Source organism: Polypterus senegalus, chromosome 8 (assembly GCF_016835505.1).
Source record: "Polypterus senegalus isolate Bchr_013 chromosome 8, ASM1683550v1, whole genome shotgun sequence".
Classification (NCBI taxonomy): domain Eukaryota; kingdom Metazoa; phylum Chordata; class Cladistia; order Polypteriformes; family Polypteridae; genus Polypterus; species Polypterus senegalus.
The window spans coordinates 124,694,509-124,716,074 of record NC_053161.1 but is presented as its reverse complement, the minus strand read 5'-3'; the positions used below and the strand labels follow the sequence as shown (position 1 = coordinate 124,716,074).

Sequence of the window (21,566 nt, the reverse complement as noted above, 5' to 3'; positions counted from 1 at the left end):
GCAAATTCAAGTTAATATTCTTAATGTTACGAAAGGCTATGAGACGTGGAAGCTTAGGAACAGAAAAAGTAAGTTTAGCGTTGAATGAGAGGAGAAAGTGGTCGGTTATAGTGAGTTCATCTGCTGTAAGATCAAAAGGAACAACACCAGAGCAGCAAATCAGGTCCAAGATATGTCCTTTAAAATGGGTAGGAACATCAGTGTGCTGCTGGTATCCAAAACTCTCCAGGCAAGATAAAAAGTCTCTAGTGAGAGGGATATTGATATTGTCCAGATGTATATTAAAATCCCCCAGCAGAATTATATTTGGAGTAATTACAGATAGATTGGAAAGGAAGGTAGCAAGATCGTTCAAAAAATTGTTGTTAGACTTAGGAGGAGGGTAGACAGTTGCAATGATGGTTGGAACTGGCCCAGACAGTTGACACACAGTCGATTCAAAAGAGCTAACAGCAGGAGCAGGCAACGGCAGGACTTTCCACTTCTCGCGATAAATTATCGCGACACCTCCTCCACGGCCAGATGCACGGGGTTGACAAGTGTAAACAAACCCCGGGGGGTGCATTCATTAAGTTATGAAAAGTCTTGAGGTTGCTGCCAAGTCTCAGTTAAACAGAGAAAGTCAAACTTACGGTCAATGAGGAGATCCTGAATGAGATGTCCCTTGCTCGTAAGTGAGCGGATGTTCAATAGACCAAAGCTGACGATGTTGCTGTCGCATTTGACAGTGGTGTTAGTCGACCGAGCTAAGCTGGCCAACACGCTATGGTCAGCGTTCCTATCTGTGTTATGTGGAGGGTGGCGAAAATCACACCAAAAAGAGTTAATTCCTTTCGAGGCATTCGTTCGGAATCTCCGGCGGGACCCACGATGGATGTATCTCCGACGAGGGAGAAGTATGACGCCCGGGTCGAAATATAGCACCGACAGCAGAGGCACAGACTGGAGAAGACGCAGTCAAAGCAGCTCAGCAGCTGGGTACTGGAGGAGGCCAGTCGCAGGTTGGATAGCGAGCGACAGAAGACTCCAAACAAACATTAACCAAGCAAAAATCCTACCAGTCCACATTGTAGGTGAGGAGGCCGCAGGCAGCTCAGACGTCCAGAGAATAAATTGGTAAATTTCAAACGAAACGGAGGTTAGGCTGAAGCATCAAAATCACTAGTCTAGCAAAATCAATATTCTAGTTACCGGCGAGCAGCAGCGACCAGTCCCGCCAGCGTTCACTCAAACCGGAAGTAGTGGGGGCTCACAATTTAATGAGAAAAAAAGGATCTCAGTGACTTGCCTCCATTTCAGCCATGCAACATTGACTCATGCTTGTGCATCAGGGAGAGTGTCACCATCAGCACAGATTAGTATATAGTATTTGGTATAGTATTTGGTTGTCCACACAGAAGATGAACAGTAAAGACATGAGGGTGGATCCTTGATGCATACCAACTCAAAAGACAGTAAGATTCTAACAGGACATAGTACACTGCTCGTGATGTTATAGAAAAATGAAAATTAGCTGACGTGTTTTTTTATTTGGCAATAATAATGCTACAGCAATTGGTCTATTCTGATGCACTACATTAAGGAAATGGGGTTGCTGGTTTATGCATAAGAATACCAAATGAACAGTGCCAAATAGGATGGATGAACAAATGAAGAAAGGGAAGTGTCCTGAACAGCAAAAACAGACTAGGTGGCGAAAATGTTTTGACTGATTTGATTGAAATTTGGTGACACTATAGAAAAAAAAAATGACCTGCTCTATTTTTTTTTATTTGTCAATTACAATAACAATAAAATGAGTAGGCTATGCTAATATACTGTGTCGTTTTTGGACTCAGCAATAAAAACTAATTGCATAGATAAATGGAGCTGACTGTTAGTCAAGAAGAGGAGGTGCCCTGCACAGGAAAAAGTGACTCACTATGTGAAAAATGAGCTGTGACTTGGATGAAGGAATGTTAATTCAAGCTTAAGTAAAATATGGTTACCAAACATGCTGTAACTCTCAACTATGTGACTGCTCAGTTAAGGATCCCCCACAACCAGAACAAAGTCATAGGTGGACCCTGTACATAGCTGACAATATTATTTGGGACATCTTAGATATTAGCTAAACAAACAGGCCTTATGGACTTAATGGTCTCCTCTCACTTGTCATATTTCTTACGTTGTTATGTTATTTCTTTTCACCTGTTCTGTTCTGTGCAATACTTAAAATGTTCAACTAATTCTGCCTAAATGTAGAGCCTGTAAACATATTTAGTGTTTGTAGTAAGTTAAATTAAAACTCAGTACAGTGTTAGAACTTTATTGTCTGGCTATGGATTCAAAGCCAGAAATTACATTACATTAAAAAAACAAATTAATAATAATACTATACCATTAAAAGTAAATATACTATTGCATTTACTAAACTGGAAAACAAATTCTAGACTGAATGAATGTAAAAATCCTGCTTCTATCCCAAACATTTCAGTTATTTATACTAATTACCTGTTTCAGTTTCATATAATACTATCTTTGGTAACGAGCATGAATAAATGCCATACAGTCAACCCTCGTTAATCGCAGTTAATCCGTTCCAGTCTGCCGTGATAAATGAATTTCCGCGAAGTAGGATTCTTTATTTATAAATCGAATATTTTTGCAGTTACAGCATAGAAAACCTGTTTACGACCTTCTAAATACATATTCTAACATTATTAGAGCCCTCTAGACATGAAATAACACCCTTTAGTCAAATTTTTAAACTGTGCTCCATGACAAGACAGAGATGACAGTTCCGTCTCACAATTAAAAGAATGCAAACATATCTTCCTCTTCAAAGGAGTGTGCGTCAGGAGCAGAGAATGTCAGAGAGAGAGAGAGAGAGCGAGAAAACCAAACAATCAAAAATCAATAGGGCTGTTTGGGCTTTTAAGTATGCAAGGCACCGCCAGACAAAGCAGCTACAAGGAAGGCAGCAATGTGAAGGTAGTCTTTCAGCATTTTTTAGAGGAGTTTACGTGTCCTCTAAGCCAGTGTGCTCACACCCCCTCTGCTCACACCCCCTCCGTCAGGAGCAGAGAATGTCAGAGAGAGAGAGAGAGAGAGACAGAGACAAGCAAACAATCAAAAATCAATACGTGCTGTTTGGGCTTTCAAGTATGCGAAGCAACGCACGGGAAGCATTTCGTATATCATTGAGAAGTTTTATTTAATATGTAATACGTGCTCTGATTGGGTAGCTTCTCAGCCATCTTGCAATAGCGACCCTTGTATGAAATCAACTGGGCAAAGCAACTGAGGAAGCATGTACCATAAATTAAAAGACCCACTGTCCGCAGAAATCCGCAAACCAGCAAAAAATCCGTGATATATATTTAGATATGCTTACATTTAAAATCCGCGATAGAGTGAAGCTGCGAAAGTCGAAGCGCGATATAGCGAGGGATCACTGTATCACTTGAAAAAGCATGAATTGATGTACGGCAAAAATGTTCCAGTCATTGACAATTGTACCATGATCAACAGTAATGAACTCAAGTGAACTAATAATATCAGACCCTGGTAAAAAAAAAAACAACCTGCAAATATTGTATACACAAACATACTTAGTTCAATAGTACTTCTCATATATGAGAATGACTAATACAATAAGTTTCCAAGCCCAATGGATGTTGGAGATTTTACAATAACTTCTGTAGGCTGAAACAGGTCACCTGTTTCTATGCCTATCTCATGCCACACTATAACCAAGGCATGTTGAAATTTTCCAGGCGGAGCTAGCTACTACAGATAGCTCAAAAACAAATTCTTCTAAATTTCAAACAAACAGTCAATCAGCATTTTTCAGTTCATTAGTACCTAATTCATTAAAGAAATCTAGGCACAATCAGATAAATACTTCATTTTGTTTTACAAAAAAATCCATGGAAACCTTTTAGTGTTTCTTGTGTTTGAAGTGGCTTGAGGTTAAGAATATGCCTTTAACTATTATATATTTAAAGTGAACTTCAAGATAGAATAGTGTTTGTCAAAGTGACAAAAGAACAGAGTTCTGAACATTCCAAACATGTTGGGGTGGGCAAGAAACAAACATCTGAGGCCATAATTTGACAGGTGGAAGCTTGTTTAAACACAAAGGGTTTGAATATAAAAACAATGCTATTTACCAGATTCTGGCATGCGGACCAATGCAGTTGAAACTTGGCCTTCATAATCTTTAGTATAGGGAAATACTTCAAAAACATAGGATGTATAGGGCTTCAGTTGGTCAACAACAACACTGATTGGTACACTCCAGGCAAATCCAAAAGGTATGGCTGACACTGGCTGGGATGATGTAGGGCTAAATGTTGTCCTTGAGTATAATTCACTGTTATTCTAGTGTCAAAAAGAAGGAAATATTGAAAATAAATTACCTAAAGTTATGCTTCAAATATTCCATATTGTTTAGTAAATAATAAACAAATGTATTTGTATCTTCAAATGCAAGACAGAAGAAACTACAAATCATTTTAACATATTTGCAAATTGATGTTTTATACCACTAAACAGTTGGCATCTGCTTTATTAGCTATGTATAAATGGGATTAAACAAAAGCTGCGAAACAATTTAAGGTTGTTCATTAGTAGTGACCAAATAAGTGATATCAATGTTTAGGAACAGTAAGTGTCAGTATTCATATTACAGAAAATATTTTATAAAAGGTGTGGTACCCAGCCGGGACACCCAGGAGGAACAGAGGAGGGCTTGCGCCTTCCCCAGACCATGAGGGGGTGCCCCTATGCCTTTGGAGCCCTGGACCTCAGCACTTCCGCCACACCCGGAAGTGCTGGGGGGAAGAAGAGGGGACACCCAGAGTGCTTCCGGGGATGCAGCCGGCACTTCCGCCACACTGGGGCATGTCGGTGGAAGATTGACGGAACCCACCTGGAGCACATCCGGGTGCTATAAAAGGGGCCGCCTCCCTTCACTGAATGGCTGGAGTCAGGAGTGTAGTGGACAAGGTCTCTGGAGGAGGCAGGAGGCGGCCTGAAGGAGGAAATAGGCACTGTGTTGTGGCCTGGACTTTTGGGGACTTTGGGATTGTGTGTGGCACTTTGACTTGTAAATATTGTATAATAAACGTGTTGTGGGTGACATGAACATGTCTGCCTGTCTGTATCCAGGCCAGCTTCCACAAAGGCAACACTGTAATAGTGCCTTTCACTCTTAGAGCTTAATAATTGATGAAACCCTGAACATTTTTATAATAAACCTAAAATTATTATTTCTATTGTTTTTATTATAAAATTCTAATATTGATTATTATTCCTAGACTGCAATATATAATAAAATATAACTTTTATCCTAGAACTTTCATTAATCATTGTTAAAAAAGAAACAAATGAAACGGGAGTGTAAAAAAAGTTGCATGTATTAGTCTGATTTTTGCTAAATTACCATTTATTATAATGTATGTATTGTAAAAAAAACATTTACAATCTCTGAGTGCATGGGCACTGTTTTCACACAGTAACTCACTGATAAAAAAAACTCTAAAACCCAATGCCATTGGAACTGATGAACACTGACAACATGTACTCTGCTGAATTATAAATCAAACTAGATGTTACAAAAAATGGAAACTTTAATCCAGACTCAATTTTCAAATTCACAATACAGTAAATTCTTGTTTTACTATTTCTAATACTGCATTCACCAAACATCTATAGCATTTCTAAACTATACTCAGATAACCAGGGCTTTCTCAAGTTTTATGCATCAGAACTTGCAATTTACAAAACTACAGTACTTCCACTTCCTGTTGGTGAATTTGCATAATTTAAGTATGCCAATAAAACAGAAAATCTTGTAGCCATACTGTTTAATTTTAAATTAACATAATATTATACTTACAAAACATTCTGGTACACCGTCCTTCAAAACTTCATCTGCACTAATTTCAATGGATTTTACCTGCTGTCCACTTCTTGCCAGTTTCGTGTTGACCACAAATTTGGTAATACGTCCATTTGGGCGTTTTGGTAAAAACCATTTCACATTTACCATTGTGTGATTATAGGTAAATGCTATTAGATTGGAAACTTGACCAGGAGCTAAATAAATAGTATGAAATAATTAGTCTTTCAATAAATTATTCTTATACCTCTTAGACCAGTTTATTAAAATATTTCTACTTACCACTGTCTTCTGTTTTAAAGAATATTGGATAGCTGAAGTTTCCAGTACCAGCACTATTTTGTGCAGCTACCTAAACCAGAAAAGCATGCAAGGTAAGAAATAACTTAAATGTCTATATTGAAAATACATTGTTTGTATACTGCCAGAAATGAACACTAACATCACATTTTGACAAATATATTGAAAAGAGCATGACTCTGTTTATATTAGTCTATGGAATTTGCATTTTTTATTTCTTCAAATTTGCTCTTTAAGTGTGTTAATTATAGTTCAAAAGGAGTTTAAAGGAATAATTCACCCAAATTTCAACCATTTAATAACTGTATTCATATCTTCAGTAAAGACTATGACCAGCAGCTAAGAAAGAATTTACATTCAGATTATATATTTTTTTCTAAATGAAAGGTAAGTGAATGGTCCTAAGCAAGCATTTTCAAAGTCAGGCTGAATAATATTTACTATGTGCAGTATGTTGGTTAATGCAACAGCAATAAACGTGTTTGTGGTGCATCCTCACTTCCAATTTTACCTTGTTGTGTTAATTAACACAATCTCACTTCCAATCTTTGATGAATTCCAGTGATTTAATCTGCTAAAATTTCAAAATGCAATGCATAAAGTGACTCTATTTCATCTCATACTGCATCTAATAATGTTTGATGCCTTCTTTATATCATCAGCACAGGTTGCTCTCTCTCTCAACACTATCTGCTTGCCAAAAACAGGAGGCCAAGAAACCTTTCAATTGTAGTTGAAGTAGTAGTAGTAAGTAGTAAATCCTTAAAGATATAATGATCAATTGGCCGGCTCATGTTCCGTGGGTGCAAGCTCACGCAGCTGCAGGGAGTTGATGGAGCTATTGGGATGACACAAACCTGCACATGAAGGTGCGGCCTTTCTCAATTGCTTAATCGGCTTCATTGCTCAAGTAGTATTTTGTTACAAGTTTAAGTTTAATTTTAAGCTATGCCACTATTTTTTATTAATTCCTTTGTGTAGATTCTACATTATTTTTGTGATTTAGTGTGTATTTACTTGATGATTTAAGCACTTATGTTTTAATGTTAGATACAATTAATCACAGTTAATTACATACAATGATGTGATTAATTAGTTAATTTTTTAAATTGATTCCCAGCCCTAGTTATTTCATGATCATCTCTCTTATTTTTTTTAGTTGTAAAAATATTTCCATGAACTCTCTTTAGTTTCAAGATCTCTCTTTAGTTCCCCATATTTCCTCATTAAAATCTGTTTTTACTTCCTGTTTCAAAATCAATTCCAGATTATCAATGCCTTTTTTCATGATCTTGCTCTTTTTATATTGAAACACTTTTTCTATAAATGGCAAATTATGTTCTAAAAATCCAGATTATCAGAAAAATTCAGTTCTAAATGAAAAGAAGACTTTAATATACCACAGATGGATACTTTATCATAGGTGTTTCCCCTAACCTCTTTGTGATACCTGTGGATATCTATGAAACCTTCCTTCAGATTTTACTGTATGTCCTAGTATATCCCATCTTACATTTAGGTTTTCTTCTTCTCGCCACCCACCACTACATGTAAAGTTGCCCTTTTCCCTGCAAATCATTATACTGCCAGCACGGTTATATTACAACCATCACAGGGCTAAAATTACAATGAGTAGTTAAACCGACTAAGTACAAAATCTAAATTGTACTAAAAACAATATTAAGAATCAAATATACAGTAGTTGACACATATTACCAAAAACATACTATAGGGAAAAATAAATAACTGGGGAAAATCATGAAAAGCAGTAGATGAGTGATATAAACAATTGAAAATCAAAGATCTAATAATAATAATAATAATACATATTCACATTTCATTCTATTCCTACTGAGTACCTGTTTCAGTTCAAAATAATACACTTTCTTGTAAAATTGTGTTTTGCAGTTACCATAAACAAAGGCCAAGTCACTAGGAAAAGCAGGAACTGATCTGTTTAACTCACATGCAATTGCATATAACATGTTCAAGAATAAGCAGCTCCAGTGACCTAAAAATATTATTATTTCTTCACTAATGCCTTTATCTAAGGCAGCTTAAAACATCTGAGATATGCAGTAACTGACTAAATTTAATTTGTTTTTCCAATTGGAGCCCAGGCAAGTAAAATGACATGCTCACTGATCCAAAGCCCTAAACCACTACACCACACTGTCTGCAAATAACATTAGACTTAACATAACATAAAACTCCAGAAAGAGTCTTTCAATAGATAAGTGGATATGGTTAGAAATGGCACTTTCCCACTAACTCCAGATAATAGAAAGGAACTGACAGGCCGCCTGCAGAAGCTTTTTGCTTCATTAGAATAGTTCTTGTTGATTTTGAATATTCTTATTATTTTAAAAATTTTCCTTAATATTGTCACACTATACACAATGGCTGTTATTTTCAAGAAACAATGAAGATTTTCCAAGAATGCTTCACAGGTTTTTTTACACAAAATGTAAGTGTTGCACCAAACACAGGAAAACATGATTATTAGTATGGTTTTCACCTTGTTTCTAGATGTAGCACGAAACTACCATAACTGAAGCCACTTCAGTGTATTTTTTACAGACGAAAACAGACTTTCTAACCTGCTTAACTGTTTAGGGCTGTGAGGACCGGAGCCTTTTATTTCTTAAAAGCTCACTAACTTAAGCTGTGGTAATAATATCTAAAAGTGGCTAATTTGAAATGACGGAGCATAGAGCACAGTATTGGACCAGTCTTTCGGTGCACTTCAAAAGATGTTATTGGATGGAAAAAATGATGTTCATAACCAAACACAATTTCACCAATGAACAGGTCTTATTGGCAGACTCAATGATATAGGCCATAGCACAGCATGGTATAAGTAACTCAGCTTAATAATTTATAAAGCAGCATTTCTCATATCTTTATTTCCCCTGCTCTCATTGGGTTTGACCTTGTAGTTGTAGTCTCCCAAGACCATTTCAGACTTTGGCTGACAATATTTCCTTCAGAACTTCTGTCTTGACAATAATTTACAAGTACACCGACTAGTTAGCTAATATCCTCTTTACATGCATGGTGCCAGTTTGGGGAAAGAGTATTACCTTGTCAACTCTCAGCAATCAAAATTGTCTGGTAAGCTTATACCAGCTTACCCCATTCTCATTTGTCCTTGAGGATGAACTAAAATTTTGTGTGTTGCCGTGGGAGACCACTGAAATGGCAATTGTGCATATCAGGCTGACCTAAATTTTCCAGCAAGTCCATTGTGCCTAGGCTTTATTGTACTTCCTTTTCCTCAGTAGTTTTTTTAAATTTTTTTCTCATTTTACACTATGGCATGAACCTTAGGTTAATCTGGGCCATTTATAAGAAATTTTAGCCCCTAATATTCCAACCATTATTTATTCCAGTTAAACTACCTTGTGTTTATATAGTGTAAACACCCTTAAATAGTGCAAATACCCTTATATATGTATTTGTGACTGTTCATTTTCTGGCTTTCTTGTATTTTTATAGCTTTAAGAGCTGGTTTATACTTCACGCTCAGAACGTGTACGTGTACGCATCATGGCTGCCATGCTTTCCCAGCGTTCATTTGATGCAACCACTGAGCAACTCCTCAGAAATTAGCGCGAGTTGCAGTACCAGCGAAAAGTCAGGGGGCACAGTGTGATCAAGATGTAACGTGACGTCAGAGTCTCCGTTTGCTATCTACATGTGACATTAAGCCACTTTGCGGATCCTACAGGATCAATGTGCGTGCTTCGATGTTTGATGAATGGTTCTATGTGGTGAAGCAAAATGCCGACAAACAAATGCATCTGTGGTGCTTTTATATTCAAGTGTTGCAAATTCCCCAATGCAATGACACAATACATTTTAAAAGTCTCACATACCATCTTCTGTGCTGTCTTTTTTTTTTTTTGACCCTTCACGACAGCATCAGAATGTACGGCAGTGTATTTGTGCCACAGAGAAAAAAAATTAAGGACAGTTAAAAGGTCTATTTTGTGATTAAAGTAGAAACTTCAAATTTAATCTCGTAGTTTATCATTAAAGTAGACCATCATAAACATCATCTTAAAACCAACCCAGCTGTTAATCATTATGTGCTTCTGGGTCTTCCTGCTGAACTGATAACAGCAGCAAGCAGCAATTGCCACATGGAACAGATTCAATTTATGATACTCCAGCTCTCTGCACATTTAGAATCCTTAGATGTATACTTGATATCACTTTCATGATGAAATGTATTAAAGTGTGTATGTTACATTTTACAGATAAGTTGTTAGCTTAATTTACATAATGAATACTGTTAATAATTACACATGTGGGGACAGCACGGTGGCAGAGCAGAAGCACTGCTTCCTCGCAGGGAGTCACGTCCCTGGTGTTCCCTGCTTGGAGTTTGCCTGTTTTCCTGGTCGGTTACCACAATGTGCTCTGGTTTCCTTCCAAAGACATGAAGGTTTGGGGATTTGGTGATGCAAAAATGACACTAGTGTATACAGTATGTGTGCTTGATGAGCTGATGCCCCGTCCAGGGATTGTTTCTGTCTTGTGCCTGATGCTTGCTGGAATGGGTGGGTTCCTGAACTGATGAATCATTCAACATCCGTCCTTTTCAGAGATATTATGGCAATATGTCCTTGGTATTTAATGGATGTTTCAGGCAATTCACAACTCAGGGAAGCCAAATGTTTTCTCACCATGATGATGTCTCGCACTGCCATCTTTATAGCGTTGTATAAACAGTACAATGCTTTGGGTAGCAGTAGCATCTGCTGGAGCACGCATTACGTCATGTGAAGTATAAACCCAGCCTTATAGTATATTCTTCTTTAATTTCCTATATTTATGTATAACTTGACTATTAACATTTCTTACATTTTACAATTTAATAATATGCTTTCTATTAAAACATAAAATGCTATGAAAATACATTAATGAACAAAATTCAGCTTTATCTGAAACAGAAGAATAAATGTAATACCTTGATTTCATAAGTGGATCCAGCATTTAAATTACTTAGTAGATATTCTGGACTACTAGAATAGGACAAAACGTCTTTAAAAGATGTTTCAGACCATGGGCAAACTTCCCTGAAGTAAATCACATGGGATATTATTTCGCCATTTGAAAACTTTGATGGTGTCCAAGACAGCAAAATAGCAATATTTCCAACTCCTTCTCCTTCAACACTTAAAGGTTGACTGGGAGCTTTAAAAGAAAGAAAAAATAACATTAGAAGAAAAGTGAAGAGATAGATCTGACAAGATTTTGAAATATTTGACTATCCATCCATTTTTCAACCCACCATGTCACATTTAGAGTTTGAGAGGTTACTCTGGGTGACATGAGAGGTTATCATTAGTTAATCTAATATGAACCTGTATTCAGCCAGTGATTGTACCTAACTATGCAAGTATAAGGTTTTGTGTTTAAGATGACAAACTATAAATCACAAGATTTTAGGTGGAATGCCTACAAGAAGTGTAAAAAAAGCGTACCACATTTGTTATTAAACTGGGTGAGAGGCATACTACTTTAAAGTACCACAGTGTCACAGCGATCATACTGGCCTCACTTGATTAGTATACTAAATAAAAATAAAAAAAATCTGCTGCTGACATGTTTTGTTTTGCTCAAAGAGTATCACAATGCAAGTTTGGTGGGTTAGCTTCTCCATGATCTCCTGTTGAGCACTGCAGTCACTCTAGTTTTCTAGCGATGTGTTTTCTCCATCTCTGCTGCTTAAAATTAGAAAAGTGGTTAAACGCACTAAAATAATGCAATTTCTATGATTCTTTTATTCTACGCAGATGAACTGTAATAACTTCTTTCATCATGGCAGGTCTATAATGTTCATCATTTGTGCCTACAATAAAAATGTTTGCTTAGCTAAATCCTGTTTTTCCCTGTTTCAGCATTTGCACACAGATGAGTTTATTTTTTCACATGGCACACACTACACTGTGACAATTCAGAGTCATAAATCAGCTTAACATAAATGTGCTATGCACATATACAAGATAGCTGAATAAAAACCATGCTTCCCTAAAACATAAACAATAGGAACTAACAGCTCATGATGTTCACTACATTTAAGTGAATTAAGCCAAAAAGCAGGCATAGTCACAAGTGCTTTTTCTTAAATATAAATTATAACAGTAGATGCTACAAGAATGTCTGCCATTATGGCATAAGGCACAAATATCATTATCTGACCATTAATTAAGTCAGTACTTCATTCCAAAATTTAAAATGTCCAGCAATTCATGCAGACTATTTAAATCTACAGCGAATTTATAGATTTGATCATGAGAAAGAGAGAGAGGGAAAGAGAGAGAGAGATAGGTTGTTTTTAATTGACTAAATAGTATGTGATTAATAAATGTTTGAAGCTGAAAACTTGTATGACAATTTTAATTGAAGGGCTGCACTATGTAAAACAGATGTTTGCTTTATCTGAAAAGTGTTTATGTGTGTATGTGCATGTATTTGAAACAAAAGCCAGCTGGCATATGTAAAGAAACATTATAGTTAAGTGATAGTCAAGCTCATAATATAGAAAGTGAGAGCTGACAAGCAGAATGAGTTGAAAGTTCAGATATTCTTTTATTGATATTTCAGATTTTGCAATGTATGTGTAGAAAAATGCATGTCACAAGATGCACTTCTCCTAAACTTGCTACTTACTATTTAGTCTGAAACTAAATATGCTGGCATTCATGATTATATGTTTGGAAAAAATTAAGTAGTTTTAGTAGGTGAAAAATTTGATAGATCAATAAAATTGTTTCAACTCTAAACTAAGAATGTTTGGATTTCAGTTTCATTGCATTTCCTCAGAATTTAGATGTTATCTTTAACAGTGACCTTTCATTAAGGGAGCAGGTTTCTACAATATACGAGGATATATTTATATGGCTTAGAAATATTGTAAACTAAGGTGGTTTATTTGTATTAAGGATTACATAAATTAATTTATTAATTTTTCATGAATAAATGATTAATACAATATAATTCAAGTATCTTGAAACTAACTCTATTCGTACCCTGCAGGTTACTCTAAATTATACAGCATGGGTAATAACTAGGAGTACTGCAGGACAATTTTGCTTCTCTAGTTACTAATTTACTGTGTAAGTTTTCAGATTTGTTAGACGCTGTTGTAAAAATATCCCATGCATTTTTCCCCGTTATACTAACAAAATGATGAATTCCTACGGTTAAAAGTGGTTAACAGTATACATTTCTGATCACAAGGAAAATATGTAAATACTCAAGAGAATAACAAAAATAATCCTATAGTTGCAGGGATCCTCCATTATAATTAACTACCTGCCAACAAAAATGATCCCCACTTTTTCAGGTTATGTCAGTTAGCTGAAGACATAAAAAATAATTGAAACTAAAGAGTTAAAGTTAAGTAAATGAGCTGAGGTATGCAACCCCACATTGAGTATTAAAAGTAGTGTTGAATGAAGAAGCACTGACTTGCGTAAGAAATACTGACATTTTGAAAAAAACTGCTTAAAATCATGGGAGAAAATTATAAGGTCATTTACTACATGAAGGCATCATTTTTAAAAATGGTGAGTTCGTTTGTTTCACATTATATGATAACAAATTTATCTCTCAGCAATGGACAATGGTAAATAAAAGCTTATTTGATGCAAAAGGGACTGATACACTTCTCAGACCTGTAGGGGAGTGAATTACAGTACCAGCAAGGCAGGAAATAAAAAGGAAAATAATAATGAACGTGTAAAATCTTTCCACATTTAATAAAAACTGGAAGATCACACTGTTGATTCTGGTCTCAAAGTTGTGTAGCAGTCCAAAGAACATAAGACATTTGTCAAATGAGAGGAGACCATTCAGTCCATCAAACTTGCTTGTTTGCTAAAATACCAAAGTTGTCCCAATATATAAAGCAGGGAGTCTAGTACTACAAGCAGAAAGTATCAAAGGCACAAACAAGAGAACAAAGTTGTGTTGTATTGCAAAACATTAATGCAGTTAAGAGTAATAATCACAATAGTTAAGCACAAAGAAATAACCAATACCCAGATGTCCAGAATGAGTGGGAACTGGAATGCTATGTGAATGTGTGCTATTTTTACAGCTGATATAGTGAGGGTGAAAGCATTGATTTGAGCAAATTTAATTGTCCCATGATAATTTCAAAACTATTTCATTATTTTAGGACATACCACATAAGTACAAGCAAGACTTATAAATAAAAGAATATTAACCTAATCTAGTGAGTGGCGATCCCGAAAGGAATCTGTGTAACATATCCAGTGAAGATCAGATTGCAATGGCCAGAACATAAGTGAGACAGCTAATAGGTTGTAAGAGAGAATAACACTGAACTGCAAGTAAGTGTACACCTCACAGTCAGTGGGTAGACATATAATGAATTCTTTACCAAGGTCCTTCTGCAATAACAAAATACAAAATTATTATCTACTGTATTTAGATTGTCAAGTTAATTTCCATATTAAGTGAACCTGAGTTAAGTCTACATTATGCAACAATATTCTGGTCTAATGCCAAACATTAGTGGATAAAGTCATCTTATATGAGAGTACTGTACCAGTTTTCATATAAGTTTATATGGCAACTTTTTGCCATTAATTTAATATATTTGCAAACTAATGACAGACAGAATAAAAGGTTATTTTGTTTAAAAATAAAATTCGAGCACATCTCTCAAGTTTTGACGTCACTACACTGGTTACATGTGCCATTGACTTTGAAATACTGCTATGGTTTACAAAGCCTTAAATAATCTCGCTCCATCCTATATTTCGGAATGCCTCTCACCTTACACTCCAAAACATAACCTTAGATCTTCAAAAGAGTATCTGCTTATAGTTCCAAGAGCTAAACTTAAAAGAAGTGGTGAGGCAGCCTTCTGCTGTTATGCACCTAAAATCTGGAATAGCTTAAGCTTACCAGTAGAAATTCGCCAGGCTAAATACTGTGGAGCATTTTAAAAAACTGCTAAAACTCATTATTTTAATAGGGTTTTCTTATAGCTTCATTTTAGTATAACCCTGATATTCCGTATATGTATTTAATTATTTTTTATCATGGCTCCGCAATCCATACTAACCCCTACTTTCTCCGGTCCTCGATCTGCACCACCACCACATGATCTAGGCACCATGCAGTTCCTACATTGATGGATGGAAGGCCAGATGACCATATGACCATCATCATCTAATTTTTCCATGTGAAGTCTGAAAACCATGAGGACTGATTTAGATCATTTATGTTAGGTAGAATGCCCAATTATTATTAACTGAGGCAACCAGGAGTTTAAAATGCTCCATACTTGTGTGCTTAGGTGGGTTCTTTATTATGATTAATTTTTTATTCAAATCTAAGAAATTCTTTCTTGACATTATTATAAACAAATATTGTGAACAGTAACATTTTTAAACTGATATAATTAAGTTATAAAGCTAGCTTTTTGCTTTCACTATATTTTTGTAATAAACTCTAATAAAGTTTTGGAAAAGATGGACAGTCCAACAATACTGGTATATTAAATTTATTTATTTACTTTTTCCATATTTTTATTACATTACCAATAATTTCCTTTTTTCCTTTTTCACAGTGAAATGTTAGGGGGTAGAAGAAAATTTTAAGGGGGTTGAAAAAGTAGGATTTTATAAAAAGCTGTATCAAATTTTGTAGAATATTATAGTACTTCAACAAGCCTTTGTTGAATAAAGGGTGTTACAGGTTTCTCCTAATTCACCAAATTAGAGGCAGCTGCTGTAATAGACTGGTTATTGAGGAAGTTATCTGGGATAATGTTAAATATAGAGAGAATCTGTTAATATATTAAAGGTCTACAATATAGAGATAATCTGTTAATATATTAAAGGTCTACTGAGATAGTTTCACCTGTACCCAGATTGAAACTAGTTAATATAATTAATATATAATATATACTATTTACTTAGTGTTCAGAAGACAATAAAGTAGAGCAAGCTGTTTTCCTGAGTAAGCAGAGCCAGTAAGCATCTACTGCTGATGGGAATATTCTCTTAATGAGAAAGATGAGGAAGAAACCAACTGAATGTTTAAAATTCAGTTTTACTGAATTGCTGTTGCGGTCAATATTTAGTATATTAGGCTTTGGACTTTAAATTCGGAGGGCTGTAAGTTCAAATCCCACTATTGACACTGTGTGACCATGAGTAAGTCAGTTCACCACTCTGTTCTCTAATTGGAAAAACAAAAGAAATGTAACCAATTGTATATCAAATGTTGTAAGGCACCTTGAATAAAGTTGTCAACCCAGAAAGTAAATAAAATTGTTATTGTTTACCATCAGATGTCAAACAAGGTAAATAACATGCTTACATTGTATTTAACATTTAACACTATATCTAAAAGAAGTAAATTATCTGGGCACTAGTGTGACCCACTGGATGAAGAGCGAGAAAAAGGCGAGGCATGGAGAAGCAACTGAAATGAAAATGAGTCCAAAAGTAGAATAAACAGTAGCTGAGAAACGGTTTACTGCCACGCAGCCAGAAATCACAGGATTTCACTGTAAGTTTCACAAAGAAAGATTTGTTATCAAGGCAACATATTCCACCTCAGATTGTTTACCTTAGTACTGTATGTGAACATGCCAAATTTATTTTCCAATATTTTCTGTTTGGTTAAGTGTACAAGAAATACTGGTTAAATTCAATGCTAATAAAATTAAAATCCAAATATAATTATTTGGGTGTCACATAAACTAGTTTATACAGAAATCATTCAGGATACTTTTATTTACATCTGTTTTACAAAAGATATTTAAAGCTGTTTTGTAACAACATACTTTTCAAATCAGGTCTGTCAACAGGTCTTTTTGCATTGTTTTTTGACATTTGCTATTGTGAGATCTGTTTGCATCAGTATATGTAAGAAACACTGGGTAGACAATAACACTGAAAAACAATTTATAATGAACAAGTCATAATAATTAGATTTTTAAATATCACAAATTACTCATCTTTTAATCTTTCTTTCATATATTTAAAAACAATATATTATTGCAGAATTCCTATAAAATATGGTCTTTGTTGTATTGTTTTTAGGTCATATCACACAAACGATTAGAGGTTTGTTACTGTTTCATATGGACCCATCTATAATTATCCCTAGATTAGAACTAGTGGCTTTAGCTTCAGCAATTCAGTCATGAAGCTTCACAGCTTTTGTTACATTTCAGTTGACCTGGAAAAGTAAACAATTATCACTATGTTGTTTTTCTTCATTCACTTTTAGCTATGAAATAAGCCGGTGGTCTGCACTGTCATAGATATTGTATAAATATCATATCATTAGTGTGGTTGGCCTCATGCCTCAAAGTGGGAGCATAAGATGAGCTATACAAATGTCTGACCAATGTCTGAAGCTGTGAAACAGTGCCTCAGATTTATTTTGGAATAAACATATGTGACTCATTTTGCTGCAGTTGTGGACTAGTCACTAGTACAGACACATGGTTTGAAACTTGTTTCAATATTTCCTTTCTGCAAATGTAGCTAGCTTTGCTTATATGGCAGTTTCTTTATTCTCCCTCTGTCAATGTAGGGTTTTTCATAGGGTACTTTGGTATTCCTCTCACATCACAAAGACATTTAAGTTAGGTTAAATGACAATTCTACATTATTTCCATACAGAGTTTTGCCGAGTGTATGGGTGAGCTCCATTATTGTTACTCTTTACTTACCACAGACCTTGAAGGTTACTTCCTGAGAACTTGGATTGGATATGTAGGTAAGAGAATGGAAGGATGGATAGAGGTACAGTACATCTGTAGCCATATTCTTTATAGTCACAGAATCCATGAAAATATTGCAGTCTTCTTAGGGCTGCGTTTTAAATCATAATGCTATTATGTCTAATTAAGTCAGTTCAAGATGCTACATATTAAAACGGTTGCAATTCCCAGCTAACTGGTCACATCATTACACTCTCAACAACTGAAGGTCATATTCCATTTCTTAGTTTAGTATCATCTAAAAACTCAATCAGCTTGTTAATTTTATTCCTACCAAAATCATCTACATATATTATTTGCAACCACTGCAACTTGAACTACCTCTTTTTTAGTTTGATAACAAGGTTCTTACGTGGTGCCTTAACAAAAGTGCCTAAAAATTAAGATGTTTTATGCATCTCTGATATGCACAAGAGCTTTTGTTGCTTTTTCATTGAGTTTCAGCATATTCTTGAGAGCTAATTTACTCTGTCTAACTTCATGTTGATTGTTCACAAATACAGTACACAAATTATTGCCATGTAATGCTTGTTATTTACCTTAATAGTTGGTTTCAGTAATTTGCCTGTGATGCATATTAAGCTTTTGATATAAAGTCGCTTGGATAAGTCAGATCACCTTTATAAATAATGGGATCTAATAAAATAACAGTATGTGGTAATAGGACAAATAAAATTTTAGAGAGGGTGACACCAAATGATACCCCATAAGCAGAAGAAGAAAAGCAAAACATATGCATAAAGGCACCAGTAAAATTAGATGTGCAAGCAAAGCAGGAAGGGTCACAGGAAATTACTAAAGCTTAAGGAAGTGTTGTATATTAACTATTGTATGGGGAATGTTTTAACCTTTTCAAATGGCAGATTTCAGGTAAATGGAAAGATTGAAGTTTTTCAGAAAGACTTAGCAGAACCTTAGAATATTTGGTATAGTCTGTCTGTTTGCAGCTAAATGCAGTTTTTAATTTCAGTGAGGAAAAAAATCAACCTTGAGCTTGTGTGATAACTTCCTCTGTTTTGAGAAAAAAAAAGTGTTAGCTGCTCATTTAACTGTAGAAAACCATGTACTCAATTTGGATGAGAAGGGGGGAGAGACTGGCTGCCTTTAATTTGATTTATTTTCCTGAAACAGTTGTGTTCAAGGTAATAATTTTGTTTTTTTTGTGTAGGTTTAGTTTATCTTTACTTGGTGCTGTGTTGCAAAATGGAGTGTTTTGTTTTCTTTCTCATGCACTAAGAGGAGTCACAGACATTTAAATTGAGTCTGCATTCTACATATCTGCAGAACACTTTCCAAGGAGATTTATCTATGGCAAGAAATCTTTTTTTTTGCACTTTTTGATTAACAATATATAATCAATAATTAAGGAACTGGGCTATCTGGAATCTGGAACTGAATTGAGACTGCATTAAGACTGCATGAACCCACCAAGGTTGCATAATTCTTTGAGTTGCTTATATTTGCTGCTATTGGTTATTATGAAAATAAATATAATTTTTAAGCAAAATGTTTCTGTATGATTATTGATAATTATTAAGCTGAATGTTATGAATCATTATTCCTTGCCTAACTGTGGTCCCTTAATGACATAAAAGAAGCTTTGCAGAATCCTCTATTATTAGCAAACTGGGCTGAAGCAAAGGAATGAAAGTAAACGACAGTCCCAGTCAGCAGGCAGCCTGCTATTAAACATCCCAAGGGTTGAATACATGGGGTACAGTAAAGACAGTAAGAGGCTACAGAAAACAGGTTTATAGTTAGTTTTGACATTTCTTCATATCTCCAATTAAGAAAAGCACCTACAAGTTAAGTGCCTTTCATGTTAGGTACATACGAATGATCTGAAACTAGGTAAATAGATAATTTAGGTTTCTGGAAAAATATTTAAAGTTGCTACAGACAGTATTACAACAGCCAGCAGAGGAAAGGGGAGACAAAATCTCAATTCAGTACAATACGCACAAAGAAAGAGTACCAACTAAAGTACAAAGAATAGGGTACGGAACAGAAATCAGCTTACTAATAAGAGTTAAGGATATGTAAAGTTAAAATGTAGGATACATATTAACTGGGGGTTTAAAGGTGAATCCATTTAAATATAAGGATGAGAGCTGTAAGTAAAAGAAAAATATCCTAGTCCTAGAACATTCAGTGGCAATGCTCATCTTTGACATCATCTATGGTGCCGATCTCGGTTAAACAAAACATAAAGGACATGTTTAAATTAGGGCACCCAATGAGGGGCTTGTTCACTTCTTCAAGTATATGACAATACTTTAGACTTATAGTCAAATGTGAAGATAACCAATCACACAGCCAAACTATTTGAAGTTTTTGAAAGAATAGAAGGAGATAAAGGAACAGACTAACAGAGATAAATCAAAGGAAAAGATCAGAAATGGACTAATTAATTTTCAAATCAGAATGATATTAGAACTAGGCAAAAAGTTATCAAGTCTATCTCATTTTGTCTTACCAAAATATAAAAAAAACATCTTCAGTATCATTGTTCAATGAAATGAAATGGTAAGACTTGTTAATAATGAAAAAGGGGAAAATAATATAAACTACAAGCTGCTATCACTAGTGGCTTCAATACAGAGGAAATTAAATTGTGATAGTGGATAACCCTCCCCAGTACCTTTCCTAACCAGTAAATGTGAAGACATAACAGTGTTTCTAAGAACCACGTTTTAATCATTCACATAATCCTAAGCCAAAACCCACTTGAGGTAGTACACCCTAAAAATAACATTTATTTATTTATTTAATTACACACTTAGTAGTAATTTTTGTCAAGTGACAGTACTGCAGATGATGAAGACAGAAATGATGCCCCATCAACAATAGGCAATAATCAACAAAAATTGTCTGAGACATGTTGAGATTTAATAAAACTAGACTGATCTCTATTGCAAGAATCTTAGCATGTGACCTTATGTTTGCATGTATATATTGTGGCAAGAGGCTGGGGGTGGCACCCAGCCAGGATGCCCGGAAGGACCAGAGGAGGGCTTACGCTTCCTCCAGACCACGAGGGGGCAACCGCCCTGGTGGTTTTGGAGACCATGGGAACAGAGCTTAGAGGCTAAAACCTATAGGGGCCCGCCCGGATGCCTGAGGAGCTCTGGAACCTCAGCACTTCTGCCACACCTGGAAGTGCTGGGTGGAAGAAGACCAGGGACACCCGGAGTGCTTCCGGGTGAACAGCCGGCACTTCCACCACACCTGGGAGGGCCGGCGGAAGGTTATCGGGAGGCACCTGGAGCATGTCCTGGTGTGTATAAAAGGGGCTGCCTCCCTCCATTCGATGGCTAGAGTCGGAAGTGTAGCTGGATAGAGCTTGGAGGAGAGGAATGGAGGCGGACCTGAAGGAGAGGCATTGGAAAGAGGCCTGGACTTAGTGGTGAAATGGGTTGTGTGTGTTTTCACTTTATATTGTAAATAGTGTAAATAAATGTGTTGTGGTGCTTTAAACGATGTCTGCCTGTCTGTGTCCGGGTCGTCTTCCAGAATACATATACATATATATACAAGGAAATAAAAGATAAAGAGTAGATAACAAAGTAGAACATCCCAAAGAATTCAAAA

At 35.6% G+C, this 21,566-nt stretch overlaps 1 protein-coding gene across 1 annotated transcript in view; it reads right to left on the bottom strand.

The window, feature by feature from the left end:
• The window catches only part of ptprq (protein tyrosine phosphatase receptor type Q), a 205,438-nt gene that overhangs the window by 163,683 nt on the left and 20,189 nt on the right, over nt 1-21,566 (bottom strand). The window contains exons 6-9 of the mRNA XM_039762178.1: nt 11,163-11,389; nt 6,170-6,239; nt 5,885-6,084; nt 4,155-4,365 (exon numbers count right to left, since the gene is read on the bottom strand). Coding sequence (XP_039618112.1) covers nt 4,155-4,365; nt 5,885-6,084; nt 6,170-6,239; nt 11,163-11,389 — 708 coding nt within the window. The remainder of the gene's footprint in view (nt 1-4,154; nt 4,366-5,884; nt 6,085-6,169; nt 6,240-11,162; nt 11,390-21,566) is intronic.